At 49.8% G+C, this 18087-nt stretch overlaps 1 protein-coding gene across 3 annotated transcripts in view; it reads right to left on the bottom strand.

The window, feature by feature from the left end:
- aoc1 (amine oxidase copper containing 1) overlaps nucleotides 1-10265 on the bottom strand; it is a 64149-nt gene extending 53884 nt beyond the window's left edge. For all 3 annotated transcript variants that reach the window (XR_015757062.1, XR_015757063.1, XM_087986792.1), the window contains exons 1-2: nucleotides 10105-10265; nucleotides 531-2096 (exon numbers count right to left, since the gene is read on the bottom strand). Coding sequence is in view for 1 of the 3 variants with exons in the window: in XM_087986792.1 (XP_087842918.1) it covers nucleotides 531-2088 (1558 nt within the window). In the remaining 2 variants the exon portion in view is untranslated. The remainder of the gene's footprint in view (nucleotides 1-530; nucleotides 2097-10104) is intronic.
- Nucleotides 10266-18087: the final 7822 nt, after the last annotated feature.

Genomic DNA, 18087 nt, shown 5'->3' with positions numbered 1-18087 from the left:
CTGTCCTCTCTCGCTCTGTCCTCTCTCACTCTGTCCTCTCTCGCTCTGTCCTCTCTCGCTCTGTCCTCTCTCGCTCTGTCCTCTCTCACTCTGTCCTCTCTCACTCTGTCCTCTCTCACTCTGTCCTGTGTCACTCTGTCCTGTGTCACTCTGTCCTCTCTCGCTCTGTCCTCTCTCACTCTGTCCTGTGTCACTCTGTCCTCTCTCACTCTGTCCTCTCTCGCTCTGTCCTCTCTCACTCTGTCCTGTGTCACTCTGTCCTCTCTCACTCTGTCCTCTCTCGCTCTGTCCTCTCTCACTCTGTCCTCTCTCGCTCTGTCCTCTCTCACTCTGTCCTCTCTCGCTCTGTCCTCTCTCACTCTGTCCTCTCTCGCTCTGTCCTCTCTCGCTCTGTCCTCTCTCACTCTGTCCTGTGTCACTCTGTCCTCTCTCACTCTGTCCTCTCTCGCTCTGTCCTCTCTCACTGTCTTCCCTCGGTCTGTCCTGTATCACTGATTTGTCCCTTGTTGATCACCATGTGTAAAACCTACCTGCCACATCCAGATCCACCTTATAGTGGATGAGGTGTGTGTGGAGATTACCCAAGACGTAGCCATGGACTTTAGTACCATAGTTTACTCCGTCAGGTGTGAAGAAGGTGGAGTGGATATAACCGGTGGCGTGAACTTTGACCTCGATCACCCCGTTCTGGTAGAAGATGAAGTCCCAGAGATAGTCATAATTATAGACAGTGGAGGTGGTTCTGATCACCAGAATGTGGCCCTCGAGAGCCCCGTAAAAATTGAAGCTTCCTTTGAAATTACTGTCAAAATGTCTCCTCAATGGTACGCTGGTGGGATATTCAAATATACACAATGCATTCTTGTGGCGGATTGGCTGATCTGTGTCCACAAAGTGGTGAACATCTCTGTAGGTGGCAATCTCTGGGCAGTCAATTCCTTTTGCCAGTTCATAGTCCATGGTTCCCATACCCCAGGCAGTGTCAATGTACTTGGTCTGCATCCCAGCTGGACTGTGGCCCGAGTAAAATGCAATGGCTTCCTGGACACTGATCTCATATGCGATCGGTTCGTCATTAAACTGAACATTGAAAAGCTGGAGCCCAGTGGTGGCCTGGCTCCTGAAAGCAAAACTCCAGCCAGAATAGTGGACTGCGTTCCCTCGCACTGTGTACCTCTGTCCTTGTGGCTGGTACAGCCTGGGGCCAGGAATCTCAGTGCGGCTCTGGAAGTGCCCTCTGGGTGTGTAGCTGGAATAAAGGCCCTCGCTGTGATATTCCGGCAGTGGGGAAATGTTCACATTACCCAGGTTATAACTCCACACCAGCTGGTCCACACTGTCAAAGTACTGCCCATGAAACCAAACCTTCTCCACCAGCCAATCCTGGGGATTCAGAGACTCATGGTTCAACAGAATCTCAAAGCCGATTGGGTGAAGGAAAAAGCCTTCCACGGCTCGCTGCAGAATGAACCACGTCTTCCTCTCTCCTGACCTCTGACCCCTGGGGGCAACATCAGTGAAGGTCAGGCAGTGGTCACTGCAGTTAGTCCACCAGAATCCACTGGATTCCTTCAGGAGGAGGGTCGCAGGTTTGGTTACCTCCACCAGTTTCTCATGAATGAGGGTATACTCCAGTATTGTTGTTGGGCGTGAAGCATACTTTATTGGCCGGTTCCCCCTCAGCGGCACAGCGTGGTAATAGGTGGGTCTTGGTAATGGGCCAACGATGAACTCAGTCACATTGGGCGCTGGCTCGGCACCAAAAAAGATGACCACCTTGGCATTCCGCCTGGGGACACAGCCAGTTCCCCTCAGGAAACTGAGAACGTGGTGCTTCTTGGGCATCTGCAGTTGAATGAGGAAGATATAATTTTTCTTGAGTGTCTGACTTTTTGCAGTTGAAAGGTTGAGGTGTTTCTGGGACAGCATGAAGGTTCTAACTGCCCTCATCTCGGTGGGATGGAGCTGAGCAAAGACTGACGCTGTGTATTGGTACCGGTCTGTGGTCTGGGGATGTTGGAAACTAACATCACTCCAAATCAATACTGCCCAGAAACAGGCCAGTTGGAGTCTCAATATACCCCTCATACCAACACCTACAACACAAACAAAACACAGATGAAAAGTTCTATTGAAACACAAAGAGAAACATCAAAACTCAAAATTCAGGGCAGCTCCGACAAAGAAACACTGAGAGCTGGCTTATTGTCCAAGCAGCAGGAAGTCCATCACACCTTCTATCTCAGGAAGCACAGTGAGTGTCTCTCTCAGAGATTAGTCTGCTCCCTGGATTTGCTCAAGGTCTCAGAGGAAAGGCAGAGGATGGATGGAGGGTGGTGCTGGAGGCCAGTGTCCAGGGACAAACCAGAGGGATCTGTGTGGGGTCCCTCACTGTTCGTCGTTTAGAGCAACAATGTCGATGGGAATGTGGGAGGAGTGAGGAATGTGATTGTGGATAACACAAGGTTTGGCCAAGAAGGAAATCTCAGATTAGAGGAGGATATGAACAGATTGCTCAGACGGGCAGATCACTGGCAGATGGAACTGAACCCGGATAAATGTGAGGGGATGCAGTCTGGGAGAAGGAACTAGACAAGGGAGCACTCAATCAATGGCAGGACACAAGGAAGCTCACTGGAACAGATGGATCTTGGGGAGTTTGTCCACAGATCCCTGAAGGTGGCAGGACAGAATAATTAAGGTGGTTAAGATGGTGTACAGGACACTTGTCTTTAACAAAGAGCAGGGAGGTTATGTTGAAGCTGTACAGGAGAAAGTGAGGTCTGCAGATGCTGGAGATCAAAGTTGAAACTTTATTGCTGGAACAGCACAACAGGTCAGGCAGCATCCAGGGAACAGGAGATTCGACGTTTCGGGCACAGGCCCTTCTTCAGGAATGAGCAGAGAGTGTTCAGCAGGAGAAGATAAAAGGTAGGGAGGAGGGACTTGGAGGAGGGGCGTTGGAAATGTGATAGGTGGAAAGAGGTCAAGGTGAGGGTGATAGGTCGGAGTAGGATGGAGGCGGAGAGGTCAAGAAGAAGACTGCAGGTCAGGAAGGCGGTGCCGGGCTGGAGGGATTCGGCTGAGACAAGGTGGGGGGAGGGGGGATGAAGAAACTGGTGAAGTCCAAGTTCATCCCCTGTGGTTGGAGGGTTCCCAGTCGGAAGATAAGACGCTCCTCCTCCGACTGTCACGTTGTTGTGGTTTGGCGGTGGATGAGTCCAATGACCTGCATATCCTCGGTGGAGTGGGAGGGGGAGTTGAAATGCTGTGCTACAGGTTGGTTGGGTTGGTTCGTCCGGGTGGCCCAGAGGTGCTCTCTGAATCGCTCCGCAAGTAGGCGGCCTGTCTCCCCAATATAGAGGAGGCCACACCGGCTGCAGCGGATGCAGTAGATGATGTGGGTGGAGGTGCAGGTGAATCTGTGGCGGATATGGAAGTTTCCTTTGGGGCCTTGGAGGGAGGTGAGGGGGGAGGTGTGGGCGCAAGTCTTGCACCTCCTGCGGTTGCAAGGGAAGGTGCCGGGAGTGGAGGTTGGGTCGGTGGGGGGTGTGGATCTGACAAGGGAGTCGCGGAGGGAGTGGTCTTTACGGAAAGCTGATAGGGGAGGGGAGGGAAATATATCCTTGGTGCTGGGGTCTGTTTGGAGGTGGCGGAAGTGACGGCGGATGATGCGCTGTACATGGAGATTGGTGGGGTGGTAGGTGAGGACCAGTGGGGTTCTGAGGACCAGTGGGGAACCCCACTGGTCCTCACCTACCACCCCACCAATCTCCATGTACAGCGCATCATCCGCCGTCACTTCCGCCACCTCCAAACAGACCCCAGCACCAAGGATATATTTCCCTCCCCTCCCCTATCAGCTTTCCGTAAAGACCACTCCCTCCGCGACTCCCTTGTCAGATCCACACCCCCCACCGACCCAACCACCACTCCCGGCACCTTCCCTTGCAACCGCAGGAGGTGCAAGACTTGCGCCCACACCTCCCCCCTCACTTCTCTCCAAGGCCCCAAGGGAAACTTCCATATCCGCCACAGATTCACCTGCACCTCCACCCACATCATCTACTGCATCCGCTGCAGCCGGTGTGGCCTCCTCTATATTGGGGAGACAGGCCGCCTACTTGCGGAGCGATTCAGAGAGCACCTCTGGGCCACCCGGACGAACCAACCCAACCAACCTGTAGCACAGCATTTCAACTCCCCCTCCCACTCCACCGAGGATATGCAGGTCATTGGACTCATCCACCGCCAAACCACAACAACCCGACGGTCGGAGGAGGAGCGTCTTATCTTCCGACTGGGAACCCTCCAACCGCAGGGGATGAACTTGGACTTCACCAGTTTCTTCATCCCCCCTCCCCCCACCTTGTCTCAGCCGAATCCCTCCAGCCCGGCACCGCCTTCCTGACCTGCAGTCTTCTTCTTGACCTCTCCGCCTCCACCCTACTCCGACCTATCACCCTCACCTTGACCTCTTTCCACCTATCACATTTCCAACGCCCCTCCTCCAAGTCCCTCCTCCCTACCTTTTATCTTCTCCTGCTGAACACTCTCTGCTCATTCCTGAAGAAGGGCCTGTGCCCGAAACATCGAATCTCCTGTTCCCTGGATGCTGCCTGACCTGCTGTGCTGTTCCAGCAATAAAGTTTCAACTTTGAAGCTGTACAGGACTTTGTTGAGGCCACAGCTGGAGTAAGACCATAAGACATAGGAGTGGAAGTAAGGCCATTCGGCCCATCGAGTCCACTCCGCCATTCAATCATGGCTGATGGGCATTTCAGCTCCACTTACCAGCGTTCTCCCTGTAGCCCTTAATTCCTCTAGACAACAAGAATCTATCAATCTCGGCCTTGAAGACATTTAGCGTCCCGGCTTCCACTGCACTCCGTGGCAATGAATTCCACAGGCCCACCACTCTCTGGCTGAAGAAATGTCTCCGCATTTCTGTTCTGAAATGACCCCCTCTAATTCTAAGGCTGTGTCCACGGGTCCTAGTCTCCTCGTTTAACTGAAACAATTTCCTAGCATCCACCTTTTCCAAGCCATGTATTATTTTGTACGCCTCTATTAAGTCTCCCCTTAATCTTCTAAACTCCAACGAATACAATCCCAGTATCCTCAGCCGTTCCTCGTATGTTAGACCTACCATTCCAGGGATCATCCGTGTGAATCTCCGCTGGACACGTTCCAGTGCCAGTATGTCCTTCCTGAGGTGTGGGGACCAAAACTGGACACAGTACTCCAAATGGGGCCTAACCAGAGCTTTATAAAGTCTTAGTAGTACATCTCTGCTTTTATATTCCAACCCTCTTGAGATAAGAGACAACATTGCATTCGCTTTCTTAATCACGGACTCAACCTGCATGTTTACCTTTAGAGAATCCTCGACTAGCACTCCCAGATCCCTTTGTGCTTTGGCTTTATTAATTTTCTCACCATTTAGAAAGTAGTCTATGCTTTTATTCTTTTTGCCAAAGTGCAAGACCTCGCACTTGTTCACGTTAAATTCCATCAGCCATTTCCTGGACCACTCTCCCAACCTGTCGAGATCCTTCTGTAGCCTCCCCACTTCCTCAGTACTACCTACCTGTCCACCTAACTTCGTATCATCGGCAAACTTCGCTAGAATGCCCCCGGTTCCCTCATCCAAATCATTAATATATAATGCGAACAGCTGTGGCCCCAGCACCGAACCCTGCGGGACACCGCTCGTCACCGGCTGCCATTCTGAAAAAGAACCTTTTATCCCAACTCTCTGCCTTCTGTCAGACAGCCAATCCTCAATCCATCCCAGCAGCTCACCTCGAACACCATGGGCCCTCACCTTGCTCAGCAGTCTCCCGTGTGGCACCTTATCAAAGGCCTTTTGAAAGTCTAGATAGACCACATCCACTGGGTTTCCCTGGTCTAACCTACTTGTTACCTCTTCAAAAAATTCCAACAGGTTTGTCAGGCATGACCTCCCCTTACTAAATCCATGTTGACTTGTTCTAATCAGACTCTGCTCTTCCAAGAATTTAGAAACCTCATCCTTAATGATGGATTCTAGAATTTTACCAACAACCGAGGTTAAGCTGATTGGCCTATAATTTTCCATCTTTTGCCTTGATCCTTTCTTGAACAAGGGGGTTACAACAGCCATCTTCCAATCATCCGGGACCTTTCCTGACTCCAGTGACTCTTGAAAGATCTCAACCAATGCCTCTGCTATTTCCTCAGCCACCTCTCTCAGAACTCTAGGGTGTATCCCATCGGGGCCAGGAGATTTATCAATTTTAAGACTTTTTAACTTTTCTAGCATTATCTCTTTTGTAATGGCAACCATACTCAACTCAGCCCCGTGACACCCTTTAATTTTTGGGATATTACTCATGTCTTCCACTGTGAAGACTGACGCAAAGTACTTGTTAAGTTCTCCTGCTATTTCCTTATCTCCCATCACTAGGCTTCCTGCATCAGTTTGAAGTGGCCCAATGTCTACTTTTGCCTGTCGTTTGTTTCTTATGTACTGAAAGAAACTTTTACTATTATTTCTAATATTACTGGCTAGCCTACCTTCATATTTGATCCTCTCCTTCCTTATTACACTCTTTGTTATCCTCTGTTTGCTTTTGTATCCTTCCCAATCTTCTGATTTCCCACTCTTCTTAGCCACTTTATACTGTGTGCAGCTCTGGTTACCACACTATAGGAAGGATGTGATTGCATTGGAGGGGGCGCAGAGGAGCTTCACCAGGATGTTGCTCGGGTTGGAGTATCTCAGTGATGGAGAGAGGCTGGATTTGCAGAGAGGGCTGAGGGGGGAGATGTATAAGATGATGAGGGTGGATAGAAAGCTGAGTCAAAGGATCAATAACAAAAGGGGGGGGGGGGGCAGTATAACCTTAAAGCGAAAGGCAGGGGGTTCAGAGGGAAATTGAGGAAAAGGTTTTTCATCCAGAGGGTGGGGGAATCTGAGATGTACTGTGTGGGAGGGGGCTGCAGTAGGAAACTTCACATCCTTGAACAAGTATTTGGATGAGCCAGGTCCTGGTCAGTTCATTGCTGTATGCGTAACAGAGGTTTTGTTCAGATCAATAAGTTTATGTTTAGGGATGGTTGAGGTCAGAAATTGAGGGGAGATTAGCCCCAGCACAAAGTCAATCCCATGGACTGAGGCTGGTCTGAAAGCAGGTTGGGAAATCAGTGCAGTTAACGTCTGGGAAGGCAGTAATCAATCAATTGTCACAAAGCTCGAAGTTCAGGGCACAGTTTATAATTCACATAAATACTTTGGACAAAAAACTTGAGTTCAGATTTGTCAAGATATTACACAACCTTGAAATGTGGGTAGGACTGGGTCGTTCACCCTTTGTGACTGTTCACCATGTGATAAGGTCATAGTCCTTTCCCAGGTGCCTTTCAATTATTAGTCCAGATGCTACCTCACTGTGTAATATCGAGCGTCAGGAGCAGAGCCCAGTACGCAGTGTTCCCCTCGCGGTTTCCCTGTCTCCAGTACAAAGGCAAGCCTCGTCTCTGTTAACTCCATGAGGATTGATTGGCTGCCAGTGCTGTCACATCGTGAATATGACCCGGGATTAGATTAGATTCCCTACAGTGTGGAAACAGGCCCTTCGGCCCAACAAGTCCACACCGACCCGCCGAAGCGCAACCCACCCATACCCCTACATTTACCCCTTACCTAACACTATGGGCAATTTAGTATGGCCAATTCACCTGACCTGCACATCTTTTGGACTGTGGGAGGAAACCGGAGCACCCGGAGGAAACCCACGCAGACACGGGGAGAATGTGCAAACTCCACACAGTCAGTCGCCTGCGAGGGGAATTGAACCCGGATCTCTGGCGCTGTGAGGCAGCAGTGCTAACCACTGTGCCACCGTGCCACCGTGTCTCATGGACAGATTCACTATCCCACCAGAATGACTCAGTGTTCACACAAAAACATTAACTGAAAGTAGATTCAATCCTGACAAACAGCAAACAGGGTTCTGATGATATACCACCGAGAGGTTAGTGACCTGATGTCAGAGACAGGTATTTGTGAACGCTCAGCGTGAAGCTCAGAGTGAGTTCATGTTTATTTTTTCACACATTGAGCACTCCCTGACACACCGCTACCTTCTGGGCTAGCTCTGCCTAGAAACAGCCCATCACCTGCTGGTAGTCCCTCTCCATCTCAGCTCGTCAATTAACCCCTTCAGGTTTCAATAGCTGACACAACAACCGGGTATCCCCCATCCCCCCGCGCCCCAACACACTGTCAACGCCAATGACTATGGGATCAACCTGACCCATGCCAACTCAGCTCCTTTCCTGAACTGTTTGATATCAGCGGATCCCTTTCTTCAGTCGGTAAAAACTGGACACAGTCGGTCATTCTGTTCCTTCACGTGACATGGCCATTAGTGTCTGAGCCAATATTGACTGCCCATCCCTCATTGCCCAGAGGGCCGATCCATCCCATACATTGGTGGTACGATGGCCCTGTGGTTAGCACTGCTGCCTCACAGTGCTGGGACCTGGGTTAATTCCAGCCTCAGGCGGCTGTCTGCGTGGAGATTGCACATTCTCCTCTGGTTTACGAAGGTCTGTCTTTACGGTTGGCAAACAATGCCTTTCACTGTACTTAGGTACATGTCATCACAATAAGTCAAATCAAGTCTGCGTGGGTTTCCTCCCAGTGTCCAAAAATGTGAGGCTTAGGGTGGATTGGTGATGGGAAATGCAGAGTTACTGGGAGAGGGTAGGGGATGCAACTGGGTGAAATGCTCTTTAGAGGGCTGGTGTGGACTCGATGGGCCGAATGGCCTGCTTCCACATTGTAGGGATTTGGGGTCGCGTGTAGAACAGGCTGGAGAAGGACAGGGGATCTCACTGGCAGCACAATTCCATTTTGTACATTCCATCCACTCGCAGGCAGAGGGCCCTGTCCATCTGCTTCAAGAAACACTTCATGCAGCTGCAAGATCCCTCTAGATTCACTGCGCTGCACCCTCGGCCACTTGGGCACTGGGCACTGCTTCCCTCACAGTTCACAGCAGCCCAGCCAAGTCACCAATACTACATCAAATTACTGCATCAACCTCGATCCTTCTGAATCATCTGGGTACAACACAGCAGCTTAAAAATAATCACCACCTTCAGTATGAGCCATCTACCTCACCATCCAGAGCAAGACGATAGACAATGAAAGGACCAAACTGTGGGTGTTCGAGTCTATATCCCAGTGAGGGTCAGTGTGTGTGGGACTGTCCCCCAGTGAGGGTCAGTGTGTGTGGGTCTGTCCCCCAGTGAGGGTCAGTGTTTGTGTGTGGGTCTGTCCCCCAGTGAGAGTCAGTATGTGTGTGGGACTGTACCCCAGTGAGGGTCAGTGTGTGTGTGGGACCGTCCCCCAGTGAGGGTCAGTGTGTGTGTGGGACTGTCCCCCAGTGAGAGTCAGTGTGTGTGTGGGACTGTCCCCCAGTGAGAGTCAGTGTGTGTGTGGGACTGTACCCCAGTGAGGGTCAGTGTGTGTGTGGGACTGTCCCCCAATGAGGGTCAGTGTGTGTGTGGGTCTGTCCCCCAGTGAGGGTCAGTGTGTGTGTGGGACAGTCCCCCAGTGAGAGTCAGTGTGTGTGGGACTGTCCCCCAGTGAGGGTCAGTGTGTGTGTGGGACTGTCCCCCAGTGAGGGTCAGTGTGTGTGGGACTGTCCCCCAGTGAGGGTCAGTGTGTGTGTGGGACTGTCCCCCAGTGAGGGTCAGTGTGTGTGTGGGACTGTCCCCCAGTGAGAGTCAGTGTGTGTGTGGGACTGTCCCCCAGTGAGGGTCAGTGTGTGTGTGGGACTGTCCCCCAGTGAGGGTCAGTGTGTGTGGGACTGTCCCCCAGTGAGGGTCAGTGTGTGTGTGGGACTGTCCCCCAGTGAGGGTCAGTGTGTGTGTGGGACTGTCCCCCAGTGAGGGTCAGTGTGTGTGTGGGACTGTCCCCCAGTGAGAGTCAGTGTGTGTGTGGGACTGTCCCCCAGTGAGGGTCAGTGTGTGTGTGGGACTGTCCCCCAGTGAGGGTCCGTATTTTGATAGATTGTAGAAAGACTTGTGAAAGGTTTGTTGAAATCCTACCTGAAGCTTCTGTGTTCTCAGCGTTCTTGGTTTAGAAAGTCCGATGTTCCGGCGTCTCCAGACGTATCCTTGTGTCGGTTGGATTCTGTAGCCTGCTGTGTGAGCTGTTTGAACAGGACCGGAGTGCTCTTGAACTGAGTATTGGTTGCTATCATGGTGCAGTTGCTGATTGCCGGTCGCTCAGGGTCACACAACCTGAATTGGAGTTTGCCCTGTTTGCTCTCCATCAACGTTCCGTGATAACAAACAGATTGGAGAACAAGTCGTCAACCAGTCCAATCCAGTCTGTGAAGAAAACCTGGCTCCTCAATCTCCGAACTCCTTGACAAACCCTCACTTTTCCAACTCCATCTGACCCATGGCTCAGGGATGGGCAGGACTGGCAGGTTAATGTTCCAGATACAAATGCTACAGGAAGGATAGAAAGGGAGGCAAGAGAGGAGGGGGAATGGCATTTTTGATAAGGGATAGCATTCCAGCTGTGCTGAGGGAGGATATTCCCAGAAATACAACCAGGGAAGTGACTTGGGCAGAACTGAGAAATAAGAAAGGGATGATCACCTTATTGGGATTGTATTATAGACCCCCCAATAGTCAGAGGGAAATTGAGAAACAGGTGAGGTGCTGGAAGGCTGGAGGTTGGCAAATATGGTGCCACTGTTTAAGAAGGGCAGTAAAGACAAGCCAGGGAACTATAGACCAGTGAGCCTGACCTTGGTGGTGGGCACGTTTTTGGAGGGAATCCTGAGGGACAGGATGTACATGTATTTGGAAAGGCAAGGACTGATTAGGGAGAGTCCCACGCACATGGCTTTGTGCGTGGGAAATCATGTCTCACAAACTTGATTGAGTTTTTTGAAGAAGTAACAAAGAGGATTGATGAGGGCAGAGCAGTAGATGTGATCTATATGGACTTCAGTAAGGCGTTCAACAAGGTTCCCCATGGGAGACTGATTAGCAAGGTTAGATCTCATGGAATACAGGGAGTACTAGCCATTTGGATACAGAACTGGCTCAAAGGTAGAAGACAGAGGGTGGTGGTGGAGGGTTGTTTTTCAGACTGGAGGCCTGTGACCAGTGGAGTGCCACAAGGATCGGTGCTGGGTCCTCTACTTTTTGTCATTTACATAAATGATTTGGATGCGAGCTTAAGAGGTACAGTTAGTAAGTTTGCAGATGACACAAAAATTGGAGTTGTAGTGGACAGCGAAGAGGGTTACCTCAGATTACAACAGGATCTGGACCAGATGGGCCAATGGGCTGAGAAGTGGCAGATGGAGTTTAATTCAGATAAATGTGAGGTGCTGCATTTTGGGAAAGCAAATCAGAGCAGGACTTATACACGTAATGGTAAGGTGCTAGGGAGTGTTGCTGAACAAAGAGACCTTGGAGTGCAGGTTCATAGCTCCTTGAAAGTGAAGTCGCAGGTAGATAGGATAGTGAAGAAGGCGTTTGGTATGCTTTCCTTTATTGGTCAGAGTATTGAGTACAGGAGTTGGGAGGTCATGTTGCGGCTGTACAGGACATTGGTTAGGCCACTGTTGGAATATTGTGTGCAATTCTGGTCTCCTTCCTATCGGAAAGTTGTTGTGAAACTTGAAAGGGTTCAGAAAAGATTTACAAGGATGTTGCCAGGGTTGGAGGATTTGAGCTATAGGGAGAGGCTGAACAAGCTGGGGCTATTTTCCCTAGAGTGTCGGAGACTGAGGGGTGACCTTATAGAGGTTTATAAAATTATGAGGGGCATGGATAGGATAAATAGACAAAGTCTTTTCCCTGGGGTCGGCGAGTCCAGAATGAGAAGGCATAGGTTTAGGGTGAGAGGGGAAAGATATAAAAGAGACCTAAGGGGCAATGTTTTCACGCAGAGGGTGGTACGTGTATGGAATGAGCTGCCAGAGGAAGTGGTGAAGGCTGGTACAATTACAACATTTAAGAGGCATTTGGATGGGTATATGAATAGGAAGGGTTTGGAGGGATATGGGCCGGGTGCTGGCAGGTGGGACTAGATTGAGTTGGGATATCTGGTCGGCATGGACGGGTTGGGCCGAAGGGTCCGTTTCCATGCTGTACATCTCTATGACCCCAATTATCTTGCTTTTATCTCTTCAGCTATAAATTCTGTGCCTGTGTGTTTCCTGCTGACAAAGGAACAGCACTCCAAAAGCGAACTTAAATGAACCCGTTGGACAATGACCTTGCCTCATGTGACTTTAGACTCTCCCTCTGCCTCCCTTTCTCCTCTGTGAAGACATTAATGATTCAAACAGGGAGGTGACGGTCTGGTTGTAAAATGTTTGGACTATTAATCCAGAGACCCAGGAAACCCTGGTTCAAATCCTGCCATGGCAGATGGTGGAATTTGAATTCAATAAAAACTACCTGCAAGTCAGCATGCCCAGATGATGATAAAGCCAGTGTTGGTTGTCCTCAGCTGGTCTTGCCTACATGCAACTCCAGGAGAAAAGTCCTGATGAAGGGCTCATGCCCGAAACGTCGATTCTCCTGCTCTTTGGATGCTGCCTGACCTGCTGTGCTTTTCCAGCACCACACTCTCAACTATGTGACTCCAGACCCATAGCAATGTGTTTGACTCTGGAATGACTGAGCAAGCTACTCAGTTGCACCAATCACTACAAAGTCTGAAAGAAATGAAACCAGACGGATCACCCGACATTGACCTGGGCACCGGAGAAGACAGCAGCAGATACAACCCTGTTCACCCAGCAATGTCGTCCTCACGAACATCTGGGGGCTACAGCCAAAATTGGGAGAGCTGTCTCACAGACTAGTCAAGCAACAGCCCAACATAGTCATTCTTATGGAATCATACCTTACAGATAACATGCCAGACACGACCATTACCATCCTAAGATAAGTCCTGTTCCACCTGCAGGACAGACCCAGCAGAGGTGGTGGCACAGTGGGATACAGCTGGGAGAGAGTTTCCCTGGGAGTCCTTCACATTGACGCGGACTCCATGAGGTCTCATGGTTTCAGGTTAAACATGAGCAAGGAAACATCTTACTGGTTACCACGTACCGTCCTCCTTCGGCTGATGAATCAGTATCCTCCATATTAAACAACACTTGGAGGAAGCACAGGGGGTGGCAAGAGCACAAAATGGATTCTGGGTGGGAGATTTCAATGTTCACCACCAAGAGTGGCTCGGCAGCAGCATTACTGATCGAGCTGGTCGGATCCTGAAGGATATAACGGCCAGACTGGGTCTGCAGCAGGGGGTAAAAGTACCAACAAGTGGAAAAAACATTCTTGACCTCATCCTTTCTAATCTTCCGGCTGCAGAAGCATCTGTCCATGACAGTATCGGTAAAAGTGACCAGCTCACTGTCCTTGTGGAGACAAAGTCTCGCCTTCACATTGAGAAGTACCCCCACCGTGTTGTGTGGCACTATCACTATGCTAAATGGGATAGACTTTGAACCGATCTAGCAGCTCAACACTGGGTGTCCGTGATGCACTGTGGACCATCAACAGAAGCAGAACTGGACTCCAGCACAATCTGTAACCTCATGGCCCAGCATATCCCCCATTCAACCATTACCATCAAGTCAGGGGATCAACCCTGGTTCAATGGAGAGTGCAGAAGGGCATGCCAAGAGCAGCACCAGGCATATCTAAAAATGAGATGTCAACCTGGTGAAGACACCAAATAGGACTACTTGCCAAACGGCATAAACAGCAAGAGATAGACAGAGCTAAACGATCCCACAACCAAAGGATCAGATCTAAGCTCTGCAGTCCTTCCACATCCAGTTGTGAATGGTGGTGGATAATTCAACAACTCAATGGAGGAGAAGACTCTACAAATATCCCCATCCTCAATGATGGAGGAGCCCAGCACATCAGTGCAAAAGATAAGGCTGAAATATTTGCAGTAACCTTCAGTCAGAAATGCCAAGTGGATGATCCATCTCGGGCTCCTCCAGTGGTCCCCCGCATCACAGATACAGTCTCCAGACAATTCGATTCACTCCATGTGATGTCAAGGAATGGCTGGAGGCACTGCAAAAGCAATAGGGCCTGATAACATTCCCGCAATAGTACTGAAGACGTGTGCTTCAGAACTTGCTGCTCCCCTAGTCAAGCTGTTTCAGTACAGTTACAACACTGGCAACTACCCGACAATGTGGGAAATTTCCCAGGTATGTCCTGTACACAAAAAACAATACAAATCCAACCTGGCCAATTACTGCCCAGTCTCCTCTCCATCCTCAGTAACGTGATGGAAGGGGTCATCAACAGCGCTATCAAGCAGCACCTGCTCAGCAACACCCTGCTCAGTGACATCCAGTTTGGGTTTCACCAGAGGTCACTCAGCTCCTGATCTCAGTACAGCCTTGGGTCAAACATGGACAAAGGAGCTGAGTTCCAGAGGGGAGGGGAGAGGGACAGCCCTTGATATCAAGGCTGCATTCGACCGAGTGTGACATCAAGGAGCCCCGAGAAAAACTGGAATTAATGGGTATCGGGGGCAAACTCTCCACTGGTTAGAGTCAGACCTGACACACAGGAAGGTGGTTGTGGCTGTTGGAGGTCAGTCATCTCAGCTCCAGGACATCTCTGCAGGAGTCCCTCAGGGGAGTGTCCCAGGCCCAACCATCTTCAGCTGCTTCATCAATCACCTTCCCTCTGTCATAAGGTCAGAAGTGGGAATGTTCGCCGATGATTCAGCACCATTCACAACTCCTCAGACACTGAAGCAGTCCGTGCTCAAATGCAGCAAGATCTGGACAATATCCAGGCTTGGACTGACACGTGGCAACTCACATTCGTGCCACACAAATACCAGACATTGACCATCTCCAGTAAGGGACAATCGAACCACCATCCCTTGATATTCAAAGTAGAGAGCTGATGGGGCATTGACGGAACCAAACAGACACCCAGCAAGGTCGACATGACATAACGGTTACAAAATGAAGCAGAGCAAAATATCAGATAAAAACACATGCCTCCCCGCTGCACTCAAGGCTTTTTATTTTCACTTTGATTGGAATGTGAGTGATGTGAAGTCACCTTCCCCCGAGTCCCGGATGTACCTGTTCCCTCAGTCACTGCTGCTAATGTCAGAGCAGCCTTCCTGAGAGTGAACCCGAGGGAAGCAAGAGGCCCAGATGGAGTTCCCAGCTGTGCACTCAGATCCTGTGTGGACCAGCCGGTGGAGGTGTTCACTGATATCTTCAATCTCTCCCTCCTACAAGCCCAAGTCCCCACCTGCTTCAAGAAGACCACCATCATTCTGATACTTAAGAAAGCACATGCAACATGCCTTAATGACTACTGCCCAGTGGCTCTGACCTCCAGAATCAAGAAGTACCATGAGAGATTGGTCATGGCAAACATCAACTCGAGCCTTCCATCCTGCCTCAATCTCCTGCAATTTGCCTACTGACATAATAGGTCCACAGCAGGGGCTATTTCCGGAGCCCTGCAGTCATCCCTGAAACATCTAGACAACCAGGTCACCCATGTGTCAGACTCCTGCTCATTGACTACAGCTCCCCCTTCAACACCATTATTCCTTCTAGACTGATCTCAAAATTCTGAGACCTTGGTCTTGTCTCTGCCCTCTGCATTGGTTCCTCAGCTTCCTGATCCATAGGTTCCAATCAATGAAGACAGACAACTGCACTTCCTCCATGAGAACCCTCAACACAGAACCCCCCCCCCCAAAGTGTATGTTCTCAGCCCCCTACTGTACTCCTTGTACACCCACGACTGTGCAGTCAAGTCCCAAACGACCAGCATCTACAGGTTTGCTGATGACACCACCATGGTAGGACAGATGCCAAATAACGATGAGTCAGAATACAGAAAGGAGATAGAGGTTTTGGTGTTATGGTGCAATAAAATCGATCTCTCTCAAAGCTGGCAAAAGTAAAGAAGTAATCATTAACTTCGGAAAGAAAGGATGAGAACCCCCCCCCCCCCCCCCTCCAATCTACACCAACGGAGTGGACAGCCTGTCCTGGATGACCCACGTGGATGTGACAGTCAAGAAGGCACAACAGCACCTCTTCCTCAGGCATCTCAGGGAATTTGGCATGTCCATAAGGACCCTCACCTACTTGTGCAGATGCATCATAGAAAGCATACTGTCCAGGGGCATAACAGGCTGGTACGGCATGATGCTTTGCCCAGGACTGTAAGAAACGACAGAAGATTGTGTGCAAAGCCCAGAGCATCACGGAAGCCAACCTCCCATCCGTGGACTCCATTTACACGTCTCATTGCCACACAAAAGCAATCAACATCATCAGAGACCGCTCCCACCTAGTGATATTCTGTTCCAACCTCTTCAGTCAGGCGGAAGGTACAGAAACTTAAACATGTACCAACAGGTTGAAGTACAGCTGTTTCCCTGCTGTTACTAGACTGCCGAATGGACCTCTCTAAATCCGGATGGAGTGTTGATCTTGCTCTTTGGGTCCCTCCTGTGTGACCGTGACCCTGTATTCCTCACTCTGTCCCATCACCCGATGACTTTCGTATTGTTTGATCTGTCTGTACTCCAGACAAAACAAAACTTCTCACTGTCCCTCGATACTGTGACAATAATAAATCAAATCAAATGAAAACGGTTTTTTCACGAGAGTATGGATCCAGAAACAAAGGGAGTATCGAGGGGGCTAAGGGAGTATTGAGGGGGCTAAGGGAGTATCGAGGGGGCTAAGTTCAAAGTTACCTCCACAAATGGGGGAGGTTGAACTCAAACCCCCCAATCCAGAATGATGACCATAAAATTATTGTTGAAGAAACCTATCTGGGTCACTCACATCCTTTAGGGAAGGAAGTTTGGGGAAGGGGGTGGGAATCAGAGCCACATGTCTGAGAGGGGGTCAGTTGCAGACGGGGCAGTGGCAGGATGTACTGAATCTATCATGAAGGTTTCTCACACGATGAAACAAAGGGATTGGTTAAAGTGTGTCTGCTTTAATGCAAGGAGTGTCCGGAATAAGAGTGACGAACTTCGAGCATGGATCAGTACTTGGGGCTACGATGTTGTGGCCATAATGGAGACGTGGGTTTCACAGGGACAGGAATGGGTGCTTGATGTTCCAGGGATTAGAACATTTAAAAAGAACAGGGAGGGTGGAAAAAGAGGAGGGGGTGCAACATTGCTAATCAGAGAGTGCATCACGCGACAGAAACGAAGGTTGTTGAGGAAGGTTTGTCGACTGAGTCAGTATGAGTGGAAGTTAGGAATAGCAAGGAAACATCCACCGCATTGGGGGTTTTCTACAGGCCACCTAATAGCAGTAGGGGATTGAGGATCTCATAGGCCGGTAGATTTTGGAAAAATGCAGAAGTAGCAGGGTTGTTGTTATGGGTGATTTCAACTTTCCCAATATCGACTGGAACCTCCTTAGTGCAATGGTTTGGATGGAGCAGTTTTTGTTTGGTGTGTTCAGGAGGGTTTCCTTACTCAGTATGTAGACAGAGCAACGAGGGGAGAGGCCATTTTGGATTTGGTGCTCGGCAACGAGCCAGGACAAGTGTCAGATCTCGCAGTGGGAGAGCACTTTGGTGAAAGTGATCACAACTACCTCACATTTAGCATAGCCTTGGAGAGTGAAAGGAGCAGTTACCGAGGGAAGATATTTAATTGGGGAAAAGGAAATGATGATGCTATCAGACAGGAGTTGGGAAGTACAGACTGGGAGCAATTGTTCCACAGAAAGGGCACAGCAGACATGTGGAGATTATTTAAAGAGCAGTTGTTGTGAGTGATACACAAATTTGTTCCTCTGAGACAGGTAATAGACAATAGACAATAGGTGCAGGAGTAGGCCATTCTGCCCTTCGAGCCTGCACCACCATTCAATATGATCATGGCTGATCATCCTCAATCAGTATCCTATTCCTGCCTTATCTCCATAACCCTTGATTCCACTATCCTTGACAGCTCTATCCAACTCTTTCTTAAATGAATCCAGAGACTGGGCCTCGACTGCCTTC

The sequence above is a fragment of the Chiloscyllium plagiosum genome, unplaced genomic scaffold (genome assembly GCF_037043375.1).
Source record: "Chiloscyllium plagiosum isolate Xiang-an unplaced genomic scaffold, Cpla_swu_hap1 HiC_scaffold_4, whole genome shotgun sequence".
Classification (NCBI taxonomy): Eukaryota; Metazoa; Chordata; class Chondrichthyes; order Orectolobiformes; family Hemiscylliidae; genus Chiloscyllium; species Chiloscyllium plagiosum.
This window is presented reverse-complemented; position numbering and strand designations above follow the sequence as displayed.